The sequence below is a fragment of the Apodemus sylvaticus genome, chromosome 5, assembly GCF_947179515.1.
Source record: "Apodemus sylvaticus chromosome 5, mApoSyl1.1, whole genome shotgun sequence".
Taxonomy (NCBI): domain Eukaryota; kingdom Metazoa; phylum Chordata; class Mammalia; order Rodentia; family Muridae; genus Apodemus; species Apodemus sylvaticus.
The window spans coordinates 138,031,245-138,052,870 of record NC_067476.1 but is presented as its reverse complement, the minus strand read 5'-3'; the positions used below and the strand labels follow the sequence as shown (position 1 = coordinate 138,052,870).

Here is a 21,626-nt window from a genome sequence, read left to right as displayed (position 1 = left end):
GGCTGGGAAAAGTCATTCATATTTTCTCTGTCCCTCTGTCTCTGTCCCTGCCATGTCTGTCATGGGCCTCCAGGCCTTGCACAGCCTCTGGAGGATTTGGCTGACTAGTCCGTGCAGAGGTAGCCATGAGAGAGCGAAACAGCCTTAGGACCACGTGACCTTGCCCTCCCACCTGGGCTTGCTGCCCATGTCTCTGCAGCCCATAAAAGCTGGGTATGCAGCAAGACTGTATGCTGGGCTCCTCCCCTGACTTCTTCCCGGCAGTCTCCCAGGAGCTTGGTGGCCATGGCAAAGTGGATTCTGCTCATTGTGGCTATCCTGGTCATGGGTCATGTGCCACCAGGTAATCACTCGTGTGTGTGTGTGTGTGTGTGTGTGTGTGTGTGTGTGTGTGTGTGAGAGAGAGAGAGAGAGAGAGAGAGAGAGAGAGAGAGAGAGAGAGAGACTATGATTTTCTTAAGGTTATAAACTTCTGAGAGCTTCTGTTTCTCCACTTGCACAACAGGGATCGAAGCAAGACCAAGTGCAATCACAGTGTTGTTAAGAGACGTGTTAAGAGTGTGCCTGATGGGTGGATTTACTTGGACAACAAATTATTCTCTTAACTAGTGGTCTAACCTGTGACATATGGGCTCACCTAGAATGAGATCCGTAACCTCCAGTATTATCCATGCTCTCATGCATGAGTTGTAATCTAACAAATGACGAGAGCTAACCTATGACCACTGTGACATAATCTGTAGTTCAACTCATGACCAGTGGTCTAACCTGTGACCCACAGGCTGCTCTGTGATTTGTGGTCTTCTTTCACACAGGAAGCACGGAATTCAAACGGTGCTGGAATGGCCAGGGGGCCTGCCGGACTTTCTGCACAAGGCAAGAGACCTTCATGCACCTGTGTCCGGACGCTTCTCTGTGCTGCCTGTCCTATTCTTTGAAGTCTTCACCCCCCTCAAAGATTGGAAGTGTGTAGCTTGCTCTAGAGTTGATATCATCGCTCCCCAATAAAATTCATGCCTCCAGCTCTCTCCGTGTTCCGCATGACTGAGCTCATTTCCTGACAGGGAAGCGGGTGAAGTCAAAGATGTGGGAGTGATGGGCGAAGGAGCAGGTGCTGGACGGAGTGGGCTTTAATGACCATCCTAAATGTTCCGGGCTTGACTAACTCCGGAAGGATGGTCCATCCTCCTGAAATCCTCCTCAGGACCCTCATCCACAAAGCAGGGATAATGATATTGGATGGTTAGAACTTTGCCAAAAGAATATCAAAAGTAAGGCAGAGCTCACGATAAATTAATAAAGGCTGAGGATAACAGGACAACAATACGCATCTGCCACCCAGGACAAGTTTGGCTTGAAAGGCAAGGTAACCCGGCTGGAAGGGAGGTTTTCCCTTTCTTCATCTCCTACTTGGTATTCATGAGTCTGCCTAGGTAAGTGGGGCCTAAGAGCTTGATTAGAGGAAAATCTGTCTCTCCTGTGATGCGGTCCAACGATGCAGGAAGGTGGGGGAAACGACCTCCAGCAGAATCGGCACAGGGAGGTGCCAGGCTCTCAGAGAGACACAGGGTTCAAGTCCCGTCTGCCTCTCAGGGTTGTGTTAAGATGGAAAAACAGGAAGCTCACTTTGTGAGGGAACCCTCCTCACTATAAAGGAAATCTGGAGGTGTGGGGATGTGGTTTTGTGGTGGAGTGCTTATCTAGTATACATGCAGACCTATGTACAATCCCCAGGAAACACACACCACCCCCCCACCCACACCCCCACAACCCCCACATCATTTCTAACCCCCCCATCTCGTTTTCTTGGGCCATTAACTATATGACCACCAAGAAGATTTCAGGCCCCATGTCCTGTCTAGAGAAGGCGTGGGGGAAGGGTTGGTAGGGAATGGGTCAGTAATCCAAACCACTAATAGTCACAGCTCGTAACAATTATAGTGCCAGGATGTATCAGTAACAATAATATTGGCAATGTAACACTTTCTCTGGAACCTTCTTGGCTGACATCTGCTTACATCTGCCTCACTGCCTCACTGCCTCACTGCCTCACTTCCAGTTTAAGACGCTTGGGAAAGAGGAATTCTGCCTTCCAGGATCCTCTCAGTTCCTGAGGAGACCTGAGCTTGTGAAAACGGGGGTTAGGGAGCTCCCCTGTCTGCCATCTTGTCTCTGGGGTCGAGTCCACAGAGGACAGGGTGTGCAATGACTGAAAGGGACGTCAAGGACAGAGGCTCTGGCTCGTTTCTGGACCCTGGAAGTCTGAGCACTCACTCAGACTAAGCCTCCTGACTTAGGAAACCCCAAAGGGACACGGTGGTGGTTTGAAATGTCAACTTGCAATGATGTAGACTCAACTTGGAAGAGACTTTTAGTGACAAATCATCTAGACCAGGCTGGCCTGTGGGCATGTCTGTGCAGGATTATCTTGACTGTTAATTGAGGTAGGAGGCATTATTTTATGGCCCGGACCCTGAACTGTATAAGGATGAAGAAATTTAGTTGAGGAGACACGGCATGTCAGCAGACAGCGTGGGTGCATCGGTCTCTGCCCTTGACTGTGGATATGATGTGACCAGCTGTTTGGGTTCCTGCCTTGGCTTCTCAGCAATGAGCTGTAGCCTGGAACTGGAAGCCAGGCAAACCCTTCTGTCCCCAGGCTGCCTCCCTATGTGGGAGTATTTGTCACAGCTAGAAACACATGCTCTCTGATGGGCTTAAACCAACTAGCCAGGCTGGACCAAACTAAATTTAGTCCTGTGCCCCACGCTCATTCCCCCCAGTGTTTCAGAAAGAATAGAGAAGCCAATGCGCTAAAGCAGCCTCAGATGTCACATGTGTGGCTTTGGGACTTTGCTGTGAAGTTGGTGATGACTTCTAAGAGTGAGGGTCAGAGAGACTCAGGTTCTTACCCCAGCTGTGCCACAGGGCTCAGGCTGTGGGACCCAGAAGAAGTCGCTTCCTGAGCTGGATTGTCAGGTTTCTTTGTTGTCAAGTAGAAATCACCACAGCCTAGAATGGGCTGGCTGGTGGAGGGTGCAGGGTCACAGAAGGGCCCAGAAATACAAGTCACTGCAGTCTGTCACTGCTACTGAGGAAAAGGCCTGGCCTGGCCACCTTCTCAAAATAATTTTATCACTCTCAGGAATAGTACAAAGAGTTTCCATGGTTTCCGAGGATACCGACTGTGTTGAATAGTTTTATGTCAGCTTGACACAAGCTAGAGTCGTCTGAGAGGAGGGAACCTCAATTGAGAAAATGCTTCCATGCATTCTGAATGAAGGCAAACCTGTAGGCATTTTCTAAACAAGTGCTCGATGGGGGAGGGCCCAGCCTATGGTGGGTGGTGCCATGCCTGGGCTGGAGGTCCCGGATTCTATAAGAAAACAGGTTGAACAAAGCCATGAGGAGCAAGCCAGTAAGCACCACTCCTCAGTGGCCTCTGCATCAGCTCCTGCCTCTAAGTTCCTTCCCTGACTTTCTTCAGTGATGGACTACAATGTGGATGCTTAAGCCAAAGAAACCCTGTCCTCTACAACTTACTCGTGTGTCATTTCAGCAATAAAAATCCTCAAACTTACTCGTGTGCCGTTTCAGCAATAAAAATCCTCAGACAAGTCGTTACCAGGAGTCGGGTGTGATCATCCTGTGATCATCCTGGCTGTGTTTCGAGGAGGACTGTGGAAGGACTTTGGAACTTTGGGCTAGAAAAGGTATTGATTTTGAGATCTCAGTGGGATGTTCTATAAGAGTTTGGAAGATGAGACTCTGGAGAGAAGTGCAGAGGAAGGAATCCTGGCTGTGAAGTTTCAGAGGGAAGCAAATACTATACTGGGCCTTTGTGTGAAGAATCTATGGCTCTGTTCTGCTGGGGCTGAAAAATAGACTGTGATGAACAAGAAACCAAGTAAGACTTTTATTTTGCTGGGACAATGGATGTTGGTCAGCTGAGGCTGAAGAATCAGCAGCGATTGAGCTGTGGGGAAGCATCACTGAGGTGAAATCTTCTGGGATGTGTTTCCTGAGGGTTAGTGCTCCAGCTGTGGCCCAGCTGCCCACGTTGCACCTCCTGCTGGCAGCTGAACTTGGTAGTGTAAGAGTCACCTAGGTGGTATTGGTTTCCAAGGCATGGAGGGGTCATAGGTTGCAGCTGAGGCCTGGCACTACGTGACAGGGCTGGAGTCCCCAAGGAGAGCCCAGGAGAAGCTATTGATGAAAGACATAGCCTAGTTATGGCAAGAGATCCTAGCGTTTTGGAGAGGATAGTACTATAGGGTAACCAGCTACCAAGAACACAGCCATGGTGACAGAGTGATCTGGGGAGTCTGAAAGATTAAGTTGTGTGTGCTTTAGCACAGTGGAGCCAGAGAAGTGACCAGGGCCTTTGGAGGAGCCCAGAAGACTGGGAGTTGATTCTAGACATTGGATATTGAGTTATTTATAGCCTTGGAGTTTGGTTTCGCTTTGTTCACCTTGTGACCGTGCCTGGTTCTGCCTTCTTGCTGTCATTTTGTAAGTTGCTGACTTACAGCATTAGACTTACATTGGCAAACTGTTTTTATAAAGAATTTATGAATTGTGTAAAAATCTCTTTTGACATTTAATAAAAATTTATTTTATCCAATTTTGAAGTATGTTGACATAGTTTTTCTTTCTTTTCTTATTGCATGTGAGCATCTACCATTGAATTGTGGCAGGGAACCAGGAAAGTAATTTCTCTCCTTTGGAAGTGAGAAAGTATTTGATTCTTCTTCTTTTTTTAAATCCTATTGCAGCCCACAGTTGAGAGACTTTGGATTTTAAAAGATACTTTGGATTTTTCTTTCTTTCTTTTTTTTTTTAAATAGAGACTGGGGGTTGGAGAGATGACTCAGAGGTTAGGAGCGTTGTCTGCTCTTCCAGAGGTCCTGAGTTCAATTCCCAGCCACCACATAGTGGCTCACAACCATCGATAGTGTGATCTGGTGCCCCCTTCTGGCGTTCAGGTGAACATACAGATTGAACACTTATTCTTAAAATAAATACATAAATAAATAAAAAATGTTTTAAAAAAGAGACTGAATTCTTAAAGTGTTTGAGTTTGTAAAGACCATGGGACTTGAGAGGTTGAAAATAGTTTATACCATGATGTCAATATTAATGGGCAGTCTTGAGGGTGAACAAGAATAGAGTGAGGCCTAACAGTGATTGGCTGTCAAGTAGACAAAGAATCAATTGCGTTGGTTAGTTTTGTGTCAACTTGAAACAAGTTAAAGCCCTCTTAGAGGAGGAAACCTCAGTTAAGACAACGTGTCCATTTTCCACCTTTACTGTCCTGGTGTGCAACTCTTGTGAGCAGTTTGCAGGTGAAGGTTAGGTGTGATGGTTTTGGTTGTTTTCCTTTCACCCCTTTGTTTTCCTACGACAAAGGTGCTTGGTTTATGTAACCCGCACAGAATGTGATTAAACCTGGCTGTTAACAAAGAAAAATAATCTCATTGTTTACTCTTCCGAGCTCACCTAGATGAACACCTTCTCTCAGCTGTAGCATTTGTTTGATCTCCTAGAATGTCAGGGCTAGCGTGACTCAGTGGCTGGAGTGCTTTGCCCACGAGGCCCTGGCTTTGATTCCCAGCACCTCATCAGTTGAACATGGCACGTGCGACGGGGAGGTTGGAGGCTAAGATTAGCTATACAGGAAGTTCAAAGCCAGCCTAGGGTACTCGGGGAAAACAGAGTTCATCATGCTTTCCCTGACACCTGTCACTCATCCAGCCGGCTGTACTACAGAGTGCCCCTCCATTTGAGTTGACGCTGTTTGCTTATGACTAGATTAGACAGTATACATATTTTTGGCCGGGGTGTTTCCAGGAGTGATGCTGTATCTCTCTTATTGGGTCATAGCAAAGAAAGCCACGGCAGACAGGGTGTATGGTTTCCTATGTTTAATTTTATAATTATTTTAAAATATCTATTTGTGTTTGGTGTATGAGTATGCATATGTTGTTATGGGCACACGACTGTGTGAGTGTCCTTAGAGGTCGGAGACACTGGATTCTCCGGAGCTGGAATTACAAGCAATTGTGAGCTCCCCGTTGTGGGTGCCAGGAACAGAACCCGGGTCCTCTGCAAGAGCAGTGCATACTCCCAACCGCTGTTCCACCTCTCCAGATCACTCTAGTGCTTTGAAAATAACCCTTCCAACTGTAAAAAAGTAGAACATGTCCACCGAGAAAAGTTTCAAAATGGAAACACACAAATGAAAAAATGAAGACCACACTCTGCTTATTATACAGAAGAACACATAAAAATGTGTAAAATGGCCAGGCGGCAGTGGTGGCACACGCCTGTAGTCCCAGCACTCTGGGAGGCAGAGACAGGTGGATTTCTGAGTTTGAGGCCAGCCTGGTCTACAGAGTGAGTTCCAGGACAGCCAGGGCTATTCAGAGAAACCCTGTCTCAAAAGAAACCAAATCCAAAAAAAACAAAAAAAAATGTGTAAAATGTGGTTTAAAAGCAAAATGAAGTCCAGCAGTGAGTGGGTACTTTATGTCTTTGTCACTACGGAAAAATTCTGGGCGTGCTTATATATCCTCTGTCTTTTTATATTTAAGACAGGGTCTCTCTATGTAGCCATGTCTAAATGAAACCCAGTCTGGCCTTGAACTCGCAGAGATCCACCTGCCTCTGTACCTTGCCTGCTGGAATTCATTGTGTGTGCCACCATGCCCAGCAAAATTTCTTCGGTGAGAGTTTTTAGACCTAAAATACCTCCCACAGTAATTATACATCTTTCATTTTTTTATATTTCCAGTAGTATGGTGAAGACCCTTTGAGGGCGTTGCAGCATGCACCTGTAATCCCAGCACTCGGGAGGATCACGAAGGCTCCTTGGGCAGCTCTGTTTGAGACGGACAGCTTTTAGATTTTAGTCGGTGCCCAGGTCAAGGAGTCTCATAGGCAGATACTGCCCTCTAGTGGTTGCTTTGGGAATCTACTAGGTACACTTTTGATGGTTTATTCTCTCCGGGCACGCAAGTCACTGGGGCTAGGGATCTCAGTGGTTTGAAATGGGTAGGGGTGACTAGGGAAATGAAATATTGGTTTATTCCCCAGATTTGTACATGAGAAATCCAGATGCAAGTATTTCTTGCCGACTGAATTTTCCTGGAACAAAAGTACTGCACAAACTGTGGGACCATCATACGTTGTTCTGGGAGATTCCTTTAAAAATACTTATTAATTTTCATTATTTATGTGTTTGAGTGTTTGCCTGAATGAATGGCTTGCACCACATGAGCGTAGGCATCTAAAGAGGACAGGGTAATGTCATTGGGTTCCCTGAACTGGAGTTACAGGCCATTTGTGACCTGTCTGGTGGGTGCTAGGACACCAGCAAGAGTAGCAAACACTCTTGGTCACTGAGCCATCTCTGCAGCCACTGGAAGGCTTGTTATCACTGATGTTCATGGCTTTAAAAAGATTTTTTATTTGATGTCTATAAATGTTCCCCACCTGTGTACCTGGCTCCTTCAGAGGTTAGAAGAGGATGTCAGACCCTGGGGCTGGAGTCACAGACAGAGATGAGCCGCCCTGTGGGTGCTGGAAACTGAATCCAGGGAGAGCAAGTGCTCTTAACCACTGAGCCTTCTCTCCATCTCTTACTGCTGCTTCCTCCTCCTCCTCCCTCTCCTCCTCCTCCTCCTCTGTCTCCTCTTCTTCCTCATCCTCCTCCGTCTCCTCTTCCTTCTCTTCTGTCTCTTCCTCTTCTTCCTCCTCTGTCTCCTCTTCTTCCTCCTCCTCTGTCTCTTCTTCCTCCTCCTCCTCCCCCATCTCCTCTTCTTCCTCCTCCTCTGTCTCCTCTTCTTCCTCTTCCTCCTTTCCTGGGAATCAGATCCAGGGCTACGTACATGCTGGGCAAGTGCTCACCATTGAGCCACTGCTTACCCCTCATCGCTGCTTATAGATCAGTTTAGATTGTTTATATACTCTTGAATTTTTTCCAGATAATGTGTGCCTGACGATGACACTGAGGTCATCAGTCTTCGCAACAAGTGCTGCTGAGCCATCTCCCTGACCCTCAAACAATTTCTTAATGGCCCTCTAGATTTCGTTAGTATCTGCTATAATGTCTCCATTTGAATCTCCAGTTGCATTTTTATAATTTAAAAAATTACTTATTGACAAGCAGTGATGGCACACACCTGTAATCCCAGCCCTTGGAGGCAGAGGCAGATGGATTTCTGAGTTAGAGGCCAGCCTGGTCTACAGAGAGAGTTCCAGGACAGCCAGGGCTACACAGAGAAACCCTGTCTCGAAAAGCCAAAAAAAAAAAAAAAAAAAAAAAAAAAAAAAAAAAAAAAAAAAGACTTATTATCCTTGTGTGTTCAAGGTGCCCATGGCATGCTTGTGAAGCTCACAGGACAACATTGCGGAGTTGTTTCTCTCCTTCGACCTTCATGTGGGCTCCAGGAATGGAACTCAAGTCACCATGCTTCTGTGGCAAGCACCTCCACCCACCGAGCCGCCTGGATGACCCTCTAATCAGAGCCCTCTGGTTTTCTTTCTTGGCTAATTTGGCCAATAATCTGTCAGCATTGTTTATCTTTTTGTTTTAAATGTGTGCTCATGTTTTTGCCTGTAAATCCCATTTGTGTGTGTGTGTGTGTGTGTGTTATATGTGTAGAGGTCAGAGGACAACTTTATATGTGGGTCCTCACCATTTACCTTGCCTGAGATGGGATCTTTGTTATTTATTCTACTGCATACGCTGGACTAGGTGGCCCGCATGCTTCTGGGATCTCCTCCTGCCCTGTCTGCTCCATCTTTCCGTAGAGGCTGTTGCTATACATCCAGCATTTACATGGGTTCCAGGGATCTGAACCCAGTTCCTGCATTTGTGTAGCAAGCGCACCATTTCCCCTCAGCCCCTCTGTTTATCTTTTCAAAGAACCAACTCTGTCTATTAATTCGTTGTCTTGTTCTTTTAGCTTCTTTTTTGATTTCCCCCCCATTGCGGTAGCTTGAATAGGAATGGCCCCCATAGACTGGTGTGTTTGCATGCGTGACCCATAGGGGGCAGAACGATCAGGAGGTGTGGCCTTGTTGGAGGAAGTGTGTCACTAGGGGTGGACTCTGAGGTCTCAGAAACTCAAGCTAGCTCTCTGCCTGCTGCCTGCTGATTCAGATATAGAACTCTCACTGACCTTTCCAGCACCATGTCTACCTGCATGCTATCATGCTTTCCTCCATGATGACAATAGACTAATCTTCTATAACTGTTAAGCCAGCCCCAGTGAAATGTTTTCCTTTATAAGAGTTGCCATGGTTATGGCATCGCATCACAGGAATAAAACCCTAAGACATCCATCTACCAATTTTGAGTTTGGCCTATTCTTGTGTTTCTAAGGCCTCATGGCACATCGTCAGGTTATTTATCTAAAACAACTCTGATTTTTAGGTGGAGGCCTTAAATGATGGACGTCTCTCTGATGGCCATCTTAGCTGCTATCTTACAAAGGTTTTGCTGTTACATTTTTCAGTTGATTCTAGAATTAGAACATTTTATTCCTTGATTTCTTCAACCAACAAGTGATCATTGAAGAGTGCATTGTTCAGTCCCCATGCACACGATGATTTCTCTTGCTATTGATTGTGGAGATCTCAGGAAGCCCCCCCCCCATGAGTGAAGTCCTGAGTGAACGTGTATTGCTACCATGGGAACCACCGGGGGCAAGGACCAAGGCCTTGGACCCGAGGGAAGTTGGCAAAGCCTTCTTCCTCTGGTCCAAGTCAGAGTGTGTACAATTGACCAATGTGTGCTAAGAGCAGCAGCTGCAGCTTCCCTCCGCTGCACGTTTACATCCCGAGACTGCTGGCCTGCAGAGACTCCTAAGAGACTAGTAAGTTTTTCCTCCTGTGATTGATGCATTGAAAACACCGTCAGCACGGTAGCTCCATTAGAGCACATGGCTTATCTAACTCCAACTTTCCTGTCTGTGTGTCTGTCCTTTCTTCATTCCCTCACCACCCCAATCAGACTTCCAGGACCAAGGTACACAAGACGTAGGAAATGATAACTATAATCAATAATTTATTTTAAGTTTCTGTGTTTGTATATGTGTATGAGAGCGTGTGTGTGTGTGTGTGTGTGTGTGTGTGTGTGTGTGTGTGTGTATACAGGTGCATGAATGTGGGCATGTATGTGGAGGTCAAAGGTCACCCTTTCTCTGCAGTCATTCCTCACGAGCCGCCTGTGGCCCGAGACAGGGTCTGAAGCGTGCGTTTTACTATGATCCTTGAGTTTCATGTGACCGTATCTGATGCTTTGTGGCTTGCTGAATTTCTAGATCAGTGGGTAGATTGACATGTTTCTTTCAACTGTTATCTTCTAAAATATGCTTATTTTCCCTAATTGTCTCTTCGTCTGGGACTGTGCTCAAATGTACAACTTCTCGCTCCTGCTTCCCTTCTCTCCTGCCTCTCTGTGCGCTCCGTGTCTAGTTAGTATATTTCTATCCATCTGCCTTTGAGTTCATGGATTCTTTCTCCTATTGCATATCCAGTGTGTTTGGACACGATAACTCTGGTTTAGAATGTCTAGTTTATCTTTAGGGGTTCCATTTGAGGCTGATGTACCCACACATGGCAGTCCCCGGCGAGCTATATCTCTACCTGTTCCTGTCCTGTGCCCCTTTCTCACAACGACCCTGGGTCATCTGCTTTGCTGTGGAAAATAGGACTTTAGCAAATGTAACAGAAGTCTGAAAAATGCTGTATATTGGAGCACAGCCTCTTGGGTGTACCCCAGCCACTGTGGAGGAAGCAGAGGAAGATGCTGTCATATGGGAGACTCACACGGGAATAACAGAAGAACTGCTCAATCGGTGCCCAGAACTATGAGCCAAATAGCACAGTGGCTATTCTATTCTATTGTATTTCAGATCGGGTTGAACATAGCAATAGAAGAAATGTATTAGATTGTTATTGCTATTACTCAGTAGCCCATGCTTGTCTTAGACCAGCCTCAAACCCTTGGTGATTCCCCACTTTCTTCAGCCACCCAAGTGCTAGGATTACAGACATGAGCTGCTAGTCTCAACTGTTTGGTCTTTGAAATGGGTTCCTGTGCACTCTAGGCTGGCCTTACACTGACAATCTAGCAGAAGGTGACGTCGAACTCCTAGTCCTCCTGCTAATGCTTCCCAGCTGCTAAATCTACAGGCAGGCACCATCTGCAGCCTGGTCTGAGGCATTAGTTTAGATTCTCCACCCTTTTGCACATTTTATCAATACTTTATTCTCATTTCTTAAACATATTTACGACAGTTCTTTTGAAACTGGCTTCTAATTCTAGAAAGTGTGCCTAAAATCGACTTGTTTATTAATTATTATTATTGATCTTTGCTTCATTCCTCTGTGACTGTCTTATATATGTATGTACAGATACATTTATAATTTTTATGTGGTGCTTGGGACTGAACCTAGGGCTTTATGCATGCCCTCTATCAATGAGCTGTATTGCTACATCTTATAATTTTAAAGTTATACGTGTGTCATAAGTGGCACCCGTGCTGGATAATTTTATGTTAACTTGACCCCAGCTAGAGTCATCTGGGAGGAGGAAACCTTAATTAAGAAAACACCTCCAGAAGACTGCGTTGTAGGTAAATCCATAGGGCATTTTCCTGTTTTGTGGTTGATGAAGGAGAACCCAGTCCATTGTGGGTGAGGTTATCCCTGGGCTGCTTGTCCTGGCTTTTGTGGAAAAGTCAGCTGAGCAAGGCACGAGGAGCAAGCAGGTGAGCAGTGCCCATCGGTGGCCTCTGCTTCAGCTCCTGCCTCCAGGTTCCTGCCCTGCTTGAGTTCCTGTCTTGACGTCCTCTGATGATGAACTGTGATGTGGAAGTGTAAGCTGAGTAAGCCCCTTTCTCCCCAACTTGCTTTTTGGTCATGGTGTTCCACTGCAGTGGTAGAAACCCTAAGATAGCATCTACAACACTGTGTAGACGGGAGTATCACCTTCCCTTCAGAGATGCAGAGTTCCTTCTGTTACGCAGTTGAATGCGCTCGTTAATACATTCCTGAAATTAAGGCAACAGAGAACACTTATGTCTCAGGCGAGGAAGGTTGCAGGATTTAAAAATAATGATTTTTGGGTTACAAAGGTTAATAATATCAGCAATCGTTTGTATGAGGGCTGTGGGATTACTGAGAATTGATCAAGTCAAGCTCTTCAAATGATTATACCTAAGCCTTCCATCTAAACGATCCTAGAAACACAAATGTACACAAGTGCATCTCTGTTAGCTGCCCAACAGTGTGTCATCACATGCCTCATGGATTCGAGAAAACCCCACTGTGCACCTATGAGAGGCAGGGATGCCACTGCCGGTGATGCTGACTCCCCAGACCTGAAAACTGCTACTGGGGAAGAGCAGGCGGCACTGAGGTTGGGCAGGCATGTTTATTGACTGAGCTCAAGAATCCATGGGGTCAGCCTAGGACCGCTTTGCCATCTGCATCGTCTGGGCTTCAGGCTTGCGGGCAGTTAGAACATCCATGGTTTCGGCTTCGGCTGGTATTTGGGCTTCACACAGCACATCTTCCCGTTCGTGCAGTAGACATAGACACTCTCCTTCCTGGAGCATCGGTGGCGGCACTTCCCGTGGAGATTCCAGCATTTCTGAGCATCGCCTAGATACAAAGAAGAAAGAGCAGATGGTGGTAAGAAGAGGGCGGTCCTGGACAGGAGGAGCAGGCACAGGTGTGAGCGGTTGGCTCCCTGTCTCACCTTTGACCCCTCCCACCCAGTGCTGTTTTTCCTGACCCCATTTCGTTCTACCTTTCTTTGACCACAAACTTAGACTAAAGGGCAAAGGATGGAACTTTGAAAATCTGCTTTTCAAGGACCAGTGTAGCCAGCCTGGGTTACCAGAAACCCTGTCTAATTCCCCCACCGGAACTGGGAATGTCCTGCACGCTCACCCGTCAGAGCGGAGAAGCTTTATGTGACATGTAGCATTTAGGGGCTGAAGGGATGCCTCGGAGGTTATGGGCACTTGCTATTCTGTCAGAGGACCCAGGCTCAGTTCCCTGTACCCACATGGTAGTTCACAAGCTCTATTGTGATTCCAGGGGATCTAACAGCCTCCTCTGGTCTCTGCAGTTACCAGGCAAGCACACAGTGCACAGCCATACAGACAGGTAATAGACACATACAATAAAAGGAAATACATCTTAAAAAACAAAACAAAACAAAACTCCACCAGTCACTGAACTATGTAGGAGTAATTCCAGCACTCAGGAGGTGGAGACAGGAAGATTAGAAGCAAATCTTAGCCATATAATGAGTTAAAAGTCAACCTGGTTTTTATGAGACTAAATAAATAAGAATTTAAAAGTCTTTTTGAAATGATAAATGAAACTTGGAGACCCAAAACAGGAACTATTCAAAATGAAATACAGAGAAAGATCAAGGCATCAGTGACTGTGGAAGGATAAAAGCAGATTAACGTGTCACCAGCTGACGCGCCAAAGGACGGAGGGGAGAGAGAGACAGTGAGAGTATGTGGAGACATAGCACCTGGAAAACCTTGGGTATGACAGAATCTCCAGGATCCAGGGATCTCAGTTTCCTAATATGACTCCTATAAGTTGTTTTCTGATGTCCACACATGCACACATCACCATGGCACACGACTGTAGGTATGGAAATGGAAGGGGGAATGTTTGGAGGCTAGGAAGGAGGTCAGCAAGGAGTGGATGGGGACCAGAGAGGATAGAAGGGTAGATGTGTGTGTGTGTGAGTGAGCATGTGAGTGTGTGCTGTGTGTGTATGTGTGTGTGCTGTGTGTGTGTGTGCGCGTGTGTGTTCTGTGGAATGCTGTTCTCTCAGAGGAGAATAGCAGACATTCCTTAGGGAAAACAGATCTATTTATCGTTTGCTGAACTGGGGCAACAAAGACGCCCCCTTTCTCCCTTTCCTGTATTGATGCTACAATTCCACAGAAAGGATACAGCAGCAGTCCAGACATCCCCATGCGTTCCCAGATAAGCATTCAGGACTGTGTGAGTTCTCTTCCGGGGACGTGAACTGCAGCGGTGGCCAGAGAGATTGCTGAGAAAATTACAAATCTTGGGGTATACTGTTCCAGTAGTATCAAAGCAAGAAAGCCATACCCAAAGCCCACCCCTACCCCCAAATCCTAGCTCTCCTCTGATATAGAGAGTGCTTGGCTTTTTATCTTTCCAGAAAGTGTCTCAGAGTTTCTTCTTCAGGTCCTGGCCCCATGCCCCATTGCCAGGACAACCATGCGACAGGCCTGCCGTCATATTATTTCATCTACCAGGGAGCATGAAGAGACTGAGTCACAGGTCCTCCCAGAAACTGACCACGTGGAATACGGATGTGTGTGAGTGGTTGCCACTGGGAGCCTCTGCCATCACCATATATATGACTTACATAATTTTATTCTATATGGACGAGAGTTTTGCCTGCATGTATGTGTGAACCACAAGTGTGCAGTACCCAAGGAAGCCAGAAGAGGGCATAGGATTCCCCTAGAACTGGAGTAACAAAAGGTTGACAGCTACCATGTGGGTGTTGGGAACCCAACCCAGGTCATTCTGAAGAACAGCAAGTGCTCTGAACCACTGGGCCATCTCTCCAGCCTCACCATTACCATCTTAATCAGAGTAGCAGTGGCTACCTGCAAGAGACCCTCCAATGGGCCTATTGAAGGTTCCTGATAGAGGGAGGGGTTGGGTAGATCATTAGATCCCCTCCTCCTCTCGCACCCTCTCCCGGCTGTGTGTAATTCTACCCTGGCTGCTTCTGGTCTCAGGAGCTACTGAAGTATTGAGTAGGATCGCTAACTGAGGAGGGGGACTCAATTTATGCAGCTAAAGGAGTGCCATTATCCTTGCGGGCACGAGATATTGGTAGTGCACCTGTTTGGGGGCCACCTGTGCCCCTCCCTGTGTATAACCCCTCTCTCACACTCCTGTAACAAGCCCAGTAAACTGCTAGACTTGGGTGGAATCCTTACTTTGGTCTGTTGCTCCATTTGGAATGAGTGGACTTTTTTTTTTTTTTTTTTTTTTATATCTCAGGATCTGTTCACACATTGGGTGGATACAAGCCAAACACACTGCTAGGCACATGTGAAGATGTCAGAAGGAATCTGTTCATTTGTACTCTAGTTTTCAAAAAAATTTATTAAAAAAGAATGCTCCAAAAGAAAAAAAGATAATTATTAAGGTTGGAGATGCCACCGGGCGGTGGTGGCACATGCCTTTAATCCCAGCACTTGGGAGGCAGAGGCAGGAGGATTTCTGAATTCGAGGCCAGCTTGGTCTACAAAGTGAGTTCTAGAACAACTACACAGAGAAACCCTGTCTTGAAAAAAAAAACAGAAAAAAAAAAAGGTTGGAGATATTGTTCAGATGCACAGCACTGTCTAGTATATATGAGGCCCTGGGTACAATTCCTGTAAAAGCAATGATCATGAGATATAGCTCAAGGAACATAAGAGCAATGCATTGTGGGTTGGCAGTACATGTAGGTGTAAGGGCTGGGGGGGGGGGATCAGGATGCTCATTGGTTTAAGGTCCCTATGTTCTGTGGATTGGCCAGTTAGCATCAAAGGCAGACTGAAGAGGAACAGATGTCTCTGGTCAACCTCAGAGCTAACTCAGGATTGATGCAGGGACTGGACAAGAGTGAGCTACACCTTCCCTGTACTTCAGGGTGTACTCTGCTGACAGCCTGGTTCCTGAACAGAGGGAGGGACTAAATCAGAACTGTGACAGTCACTTTGTATCTGAAATCCTACCCCAGGAATGAAACATCCCCCTCCCCCTACGCAAACTCTCACCCTTGCTCCCCGCCTCTGCCTTTCCCACTCTGTTTCTTTCTCTTTTGGGGGGTGGGATGGGGGCGGGGCAGTCATCATGTAGCTGAGGATGACCCTGAACTCCTGCTTCTCCCAAGCTCGGAGAGCCTGGGCTCTGTGCCACCATGCCAGGCTTCCTTTTCTTCTTTGTTTTGTGCTTTCCTCAGGAATTCGGCCTTGAATCCATTCTCCCCTGGGCCTGAGGTCAGCCTTTTACTTGTGGCCTGGTGGTACAGCCTTGCTTGGAAATCTCCCAATCGTTCACACTACACTTAAATCGCATGCCTCTCCTCCTCTAGATTCAGTGGCTTTCAACCTTTTTAATGCACCAACTCCTTAATACAGTACCTCATGGTGTGGTGACCCCCAGCCATAAAACTATTTTGTTGCTCGATGAGAAGAGAGGCCATTGATCCTGTGAAGGCTCGATGCCTCAGTGTAGGGGAATGCCAGATCAGGAAAGTGTGGGGAGGGGTGTTGGTAAGCAAGGGGGGGTGGTAAGCAAGGGGGTGTTGGTGAGCAGGGGGGGATGACCTAGGGGGTTTTCGGAGTGGTAAAGAGGAAAGGGGATACCATTTGAAATGTGAATAAGGCAAATATCTAATAAAAATTAATCTGTTGCTACTTCGTGACTGTAATTTTACTACTGTTAGGAATCATGTTGTAAATATCAGATATGTGACCCCAAAGGAGTCTCCACCTACAGGTTGAGAATTGCCATGTCTAAAACGGTTTGCTGCTTTATTGGGCAAACTGTTGCCAACCCCACTGACCCTTGGGGGTGCAGTGCTCTTTGCAGTGGGGCACCATGTTTGACGTGGTGAGACAGCAGGGCTGTGCTTTATAAAGTCTCTATAAAGACGGATGCGCATTGCACAGGGGGCGTTACCACAGGAACGACGATATCTAAAACAAAGCTCAGGAGTTAAGTCGACTCCCCTCACCAATCTGAGTTCAGTAAGAGTAACCAGATACAGGAGCACCCAAGAGGCACAGGCATTAAGAGCCTCTGTGAGTTCGAGGGCAGCCTGGCCAACATAGTGAGTTTCCAGCCATCCAAGGCTATATACTTCAGAGGAATGCTGTGAATTCTACCCTGAAAGTGCAACAGGCAGAACCCTCACTGTGGGAGGACACAGGTGAGGAACCAGTTATTTCATGAGAACTGGTAAAGACAGGGATGAAGGTGAGAGGACTATTATAAGGCATATTTTAAAACAGGATGTCTGCCAGCCAGGGCTACACGGGGAGATCCTTTCTCAAAAATAATAAGCAAAAAGCTGTCTGAGGATGTAACCTTGGTAATAGGTGTTTCATGAAGAAAAGAAAAAACCAGTTGTTATGTAAGGCAGGACACTTAGGAAGAGAGCTGAGGAGAGGGAAGCGGGAGGGGCTCAGGGGAGCTCAGCGGTCCAAGCTGTGTGCAGTTACACCGCCTCTGCTGGGTGACATTTTTTACTTGGTAACTTTGTTAAACTGCAGACTGGATTTTTGTATCCCTGATTCTACCTTATTTTACAGCCATGCTATTGAAGAACCCACCATTTAATGAGATCTTTTAAAAAGATTTATTCATTTTCTATGTATAAATATTTTTGTTTGCATGTAGGGTATGGGTACTACATTTCTACAGCGCCCACAGAGAGGCTGGAAGAGGGTGCGGATCCCTGGCTGGAGTTACAGATGGCTGTGAACTGCCATGAGGCCTCGGATTTTAATTTAAGGACGTCAAGCTGCGTATCTCTCTCTCTCTCTCTCTCTCTCTCTCTCTCTCTCTCTCTCTCTCTCTCTCTCTCCATCACTCCCACCTTCCTGCATTGAGTCGGGGTCTCTCACTGAGTTGGAAACTCGCCATTTTGGTTGGCCTAGCCAGCTGGCGAGTCCCTGCATCTGTCTGTCTCCACCTCCCTACACTGGGGTTACATGCAGCCCCACATCTGGTTTTGCGTGCAGCCCCACATCTGGCTTTGCATGTAACTGGTCAAGGATCCAAGCTCAGCTCCTTTGCTTGCACAGGAAGTGCTCTTGCCCACTGAAGCAGCCCTTGGCCCTTGACCACTTTACAATTACTTTTATTCGTGTATTCATTGCTTGCACATGCCAAGGACAACTCGAAGGAGCCAGTCCGCTCCTCTTGGGAGGGTCTTGGCGTGCAAGCTCAGGCTATCAGGTTTGGCAGCAAGTGTCTTTACCCATGGAGTCATTTTAAACATGTTTTAAGGAATGGACTCCTCAGCCCCCTTTCATTATGTGACCCTCGGACTGTCAAAATGTAGAACTGAGTAGAATTTCTGGACTTTGGGGCACTCGTGAACAACTTTAGGGTGAGAGTTGTTGTCATTTACCTTAAAGGAGATGAGAGTTGTTTCAGGTCATGGCAAGACCGTAATTTCAAGAATCAAATTTTACCAAGGAAAGTCAAGACCGGGTGAGGCCTGGAGGGCTTAGACAGAGCCACCTCTCCATAGGATCTAGGGGATGACAGCTGAGGGCGACCAATGTATCAACAGCTTCCACTGAACACCCCCCATTGCTTACCACGGTGTGCCACAGGAAGTGGAAGAGAAGCTCTTCCAATAACTTCCTGGGAACTGAGGAGTTTAAATTCACTTCTAGCAGCAGCAGGCAGCTGCCTGAGAAACCCCACTAACCCTGACAGCCTGATGTCATCAGTATCCTAGGGACACAGGGTTTCTGTGTGTGTGTGTGTGTGTGTGTGTGTGTGTGTGTGAGAGAGAGAGAGAGAGAGAGAGAGAGAGAGAGAGAGAGAGAGAGAGAGAAAGAGAGAGAGAGATAGGAGGAGGAGGTGTCAGAGTCAGAGAGTGCTGAGCCAGTTGCCAACTTGGGCTCTTGGCTTTTCTTTCTCCCTTAGATGAAGGGTGTTTCAGAGCAACAGGAAGGGATGAGGCCAGCTTGTTTAGGAAAATAGCACATGCGGACTCTGGAAAGTTTGACAGTCTCGGGGTGGACAGAAGCTCTGCCAGGTGCATGGGAGGGGCCAGGGAGCTGGTGAGGAGTTGACTGGAAGGGTAGGCTGGCCTCCTGTGCCTAAGCTCTCCCACAGTCCTCACCTGGCATCCATGCCCACCAGTGGGACCCCCTGCATTTGGCATTCTTTCTCTGTCTGCCTGTCTGTCTGTCTGTCTCTGTCTCTGTCTCTGTCTCTCTCTCTGGTGGGGATGATTACTGATGCTTATCTTGCCTGGGACGCCCTTCTCTGTCCACCTCTTCCCCCTCTGCCCCATGCTTAATTTCATGTGACTTTTGGGGACCCTACTGGCCTCTGGCTAGCTGGGCCCTACTCATGCATACCTGACCCCCTGGCTTCCCCTGGTCACAGCTTTGGGTATAATCTTCTAAAACTGTGTCCGTGGGCCATGCCATTTGCTCCACAGTCCCAGCTCCAGCACAGAGTATGGGACAGAGAGAGGAGCTGTAAATATGAGATTCTCTCTCCTATTAACGTGGCTGTGGCTTTTACTAAGCCTAGTACATTTGGGGGACTATTTGGCGAGAGATATGCTGTTGCCTTCTCCTCTCTGGCTGCTCCTACCCCCGCATTGGCCCTTTGCACAGCATGGTTGAGCTGAACATGTAGTGAGTGATGACTGAGACACTCCCAATGCTATGGTTGGTACCTAAGATCCAGCCCCCGGCAAGATGCCTCCTCCACTGGGTTGGGAATGGTGCCTGGGGATTCACTGACCAGGCCAGGGTCTCCCTACCTGGCCCCTTCCCTGAGGAGATCTACATTACCTGGTGTAAGCTGGGACAAGAGGAGAAGCATGGCCAAAGTCAGCAGCAGGAGCTTCATGGTGGGAGACAAGGCGAAGCTTCGAAGCTTCGTGTCCAAAGCAAAGTTAGTGGCGAACTGGGGAGGCCGGGACTTCCTGGCGGAAATCCCTCAGATCTTCAGGAGCAGCCAACAGGAACGGCCCCGCACCCTGGGTCTACAGTGTGGAGCCACACCCACTGAGTCCACAGCATCCCTTTGTCTTTTGGATCAGGAGGGTGAGGTTGTCCAAGGTCCAAGGTCACACAGCACAGCTCTTCCCCAGCAGCTCTGCGTCGCATTGTCCAAGGAACCACCAGGGGGCGCCACGCACACAAATGCTGTAGAACACACACACATTCAGTAGCTTGCTGCATAACCACCGAAGAAGCTGTCAGAGCACAGGAAATGGGGTTCTAGGCAGGACAAAGCCTGTTCAAGAGTAAATTCGACATTAGTGGAACAAAAACTGTAAGAAAAACGACATGTGTGGGTTCTCTGAGTACCAGCCCGGTATTAACCAAACACAGGGTTGGTCTGGACTCTGGGCAGAGCCCCTTCCTCAGGGAATCTAGTATCAGAGGTTCCCAGGGTCCTGCTCTGGGCTTCACTCCCACTTCTCTGGCTCCCTTAGCTGAAGCGAGGTGGCTGCTTCTGCAGTTGGAAGTGGTAGTGTATTCTTCAGGGTTCTCAGGTTTGAACCCCCCCCCCCCCAACAGTAAAAGGTAAGCAATGCCCTGTGTTAACTACCCTCTAGGTCAATTATCTGATTCCTGACTGGACCCTCCTGATATATAGGTTAAAAGAATCAAAGCCTGGTAGAGCTTACAAGATAAGATAGTGACCAAACCATCTCTGGGGACAGAATGTATTGAGAGGGTTGCCCAAGATTTACACAAAGGTAAATAAACAAAGGAGGTGCTAGCTTTTTAGTACTGCCTTCAAGAACTTGTATAAGGAAGAGAATAAGAGATGGTCTGGGAAGGGACCTGGTGACCAGCCCTACCATGGTGGTCCTCCACTGCCACCTCTTATCTTCCTTTGAAGGTTCAATCAGACGAGAGTCACTGTCAGTGCCATAGATTAAGGAATCTAAGGTAACAAGTAGTCTCAGCTTAACCATCGGAGGAGATGGAAAGGCAAAGACTTGCCGAGGAACGGAGGATAGTAGCTCATTTCCATGGGTGACGGGTGGAGAACTGAAGCTGCCCCAGGACGGTGATGGGAGGGTGGAGGGCAATAGGGAGGTTCTTGGCTCCCTGGCCACTGAGGTCTGTTAGCGGGACTCACAGAGATGTGGCTAGTGGTGAACCTGGCGTCTGGGGTCACTTTGGTCATCAGGCCCAGAAGTGGGGAAGGAGAACTGTTACTAAAGAAGAAACCGAGGGACTTGCGGCTTGTCCTCACCATCTCTCACCTGTGACTGTGACAGAGCACAATGGCTGCCGTTTCTGATGACTGCTGTCCCCAGAGATCATTACAATGCCTACAAATGGACAGACACTCCAGCCCACAGAAGAATGGAAGCTGAGAGGTGAAATCTCAGCCAGGGCCTGGTACCCACCAGGGTATACTCGAACATGAGGAACATCCGGCCCTCACATTCCTTCTTGGGGAGAATGTATTCATCGGATTCTTCTCTTCCTGAGAGACCTTCACTGCCTACAATGCCTGGGCATTCAGGGTATTCAGTGACTTGTATTGCTTCTTCTACAAACTTAGTCTTAATTTTGGAAAGTGTTTTAAAATATATCCTTTGAAAATTTCATGAACATAATGTCTCTTGATTTCGTTTCCTCCTCCTCGAGCTCCCTCAGCACCCCCAACACCTTTTTTGGAGACACATCTTGTGTAGCCAAGACTGGCCTTGATCTCTCTATGTAGCGCAAGTTGACCTTGAACTTCTGGTCCTTCTGCTTCTGCCTCCTGGGTGCTGGGATTACAGGCATGTGTAGTCATGGCTGGGTTTATAAAGGGCC

General features: G+C 47.4%; 2 protein-coding genes across 2 annotated transcripts; one reads left to right on the top strand and one right to left on the bottom strand.

The window, feature by feature from the left end:
* The first annotated feature begins 263 nt into the window (after nucleotides 1-263).
* Defb124 (defensin beta 124) lies at nucleotides 264-984 on the top strand. The gene is made up of 2 exons (XM_052181530.1): nucleotides 264-343; nucleotides 816-984. Exons 1-2 carry the CDS (start codon nucleotides 286-288, stop codon nucleotides 971-973), a joined length of 216 nt encoding a protein of 71 aa, XP_052037490.1. The 5' UTR covers nucleotides 264-285; the 3' UTR covers nucleotides 974-984.
* Nucleotides 985-12,442: 11,458 nt separating this feature from the next.
* Nucleotides 12,443-19,735, bottom strand: Defb123 (defensin beta 123). The gene is made up of 2 exons (XM_052181529.1): nucleotides 19,632-19,735; nucleotides 12,443-12,675 (listed from the first exon to the last, which is right to left on the bottom strand). The coding sequence occupies exons 1-2, from the start codon at nucleotides 19,687-19,689 to the stop codon at nucleotides 12,530-12,532; spliced, it is 204 nt and encodes a 67-aa protein (XP_052037489.1). The 5' UTR covers nucleotides 19,690-19,735; the 3' UTR covers nucleotides 12,443-12,529.
* Nucleotides 19,736-21,626: the final 1,891 nt, after the last annotated feature.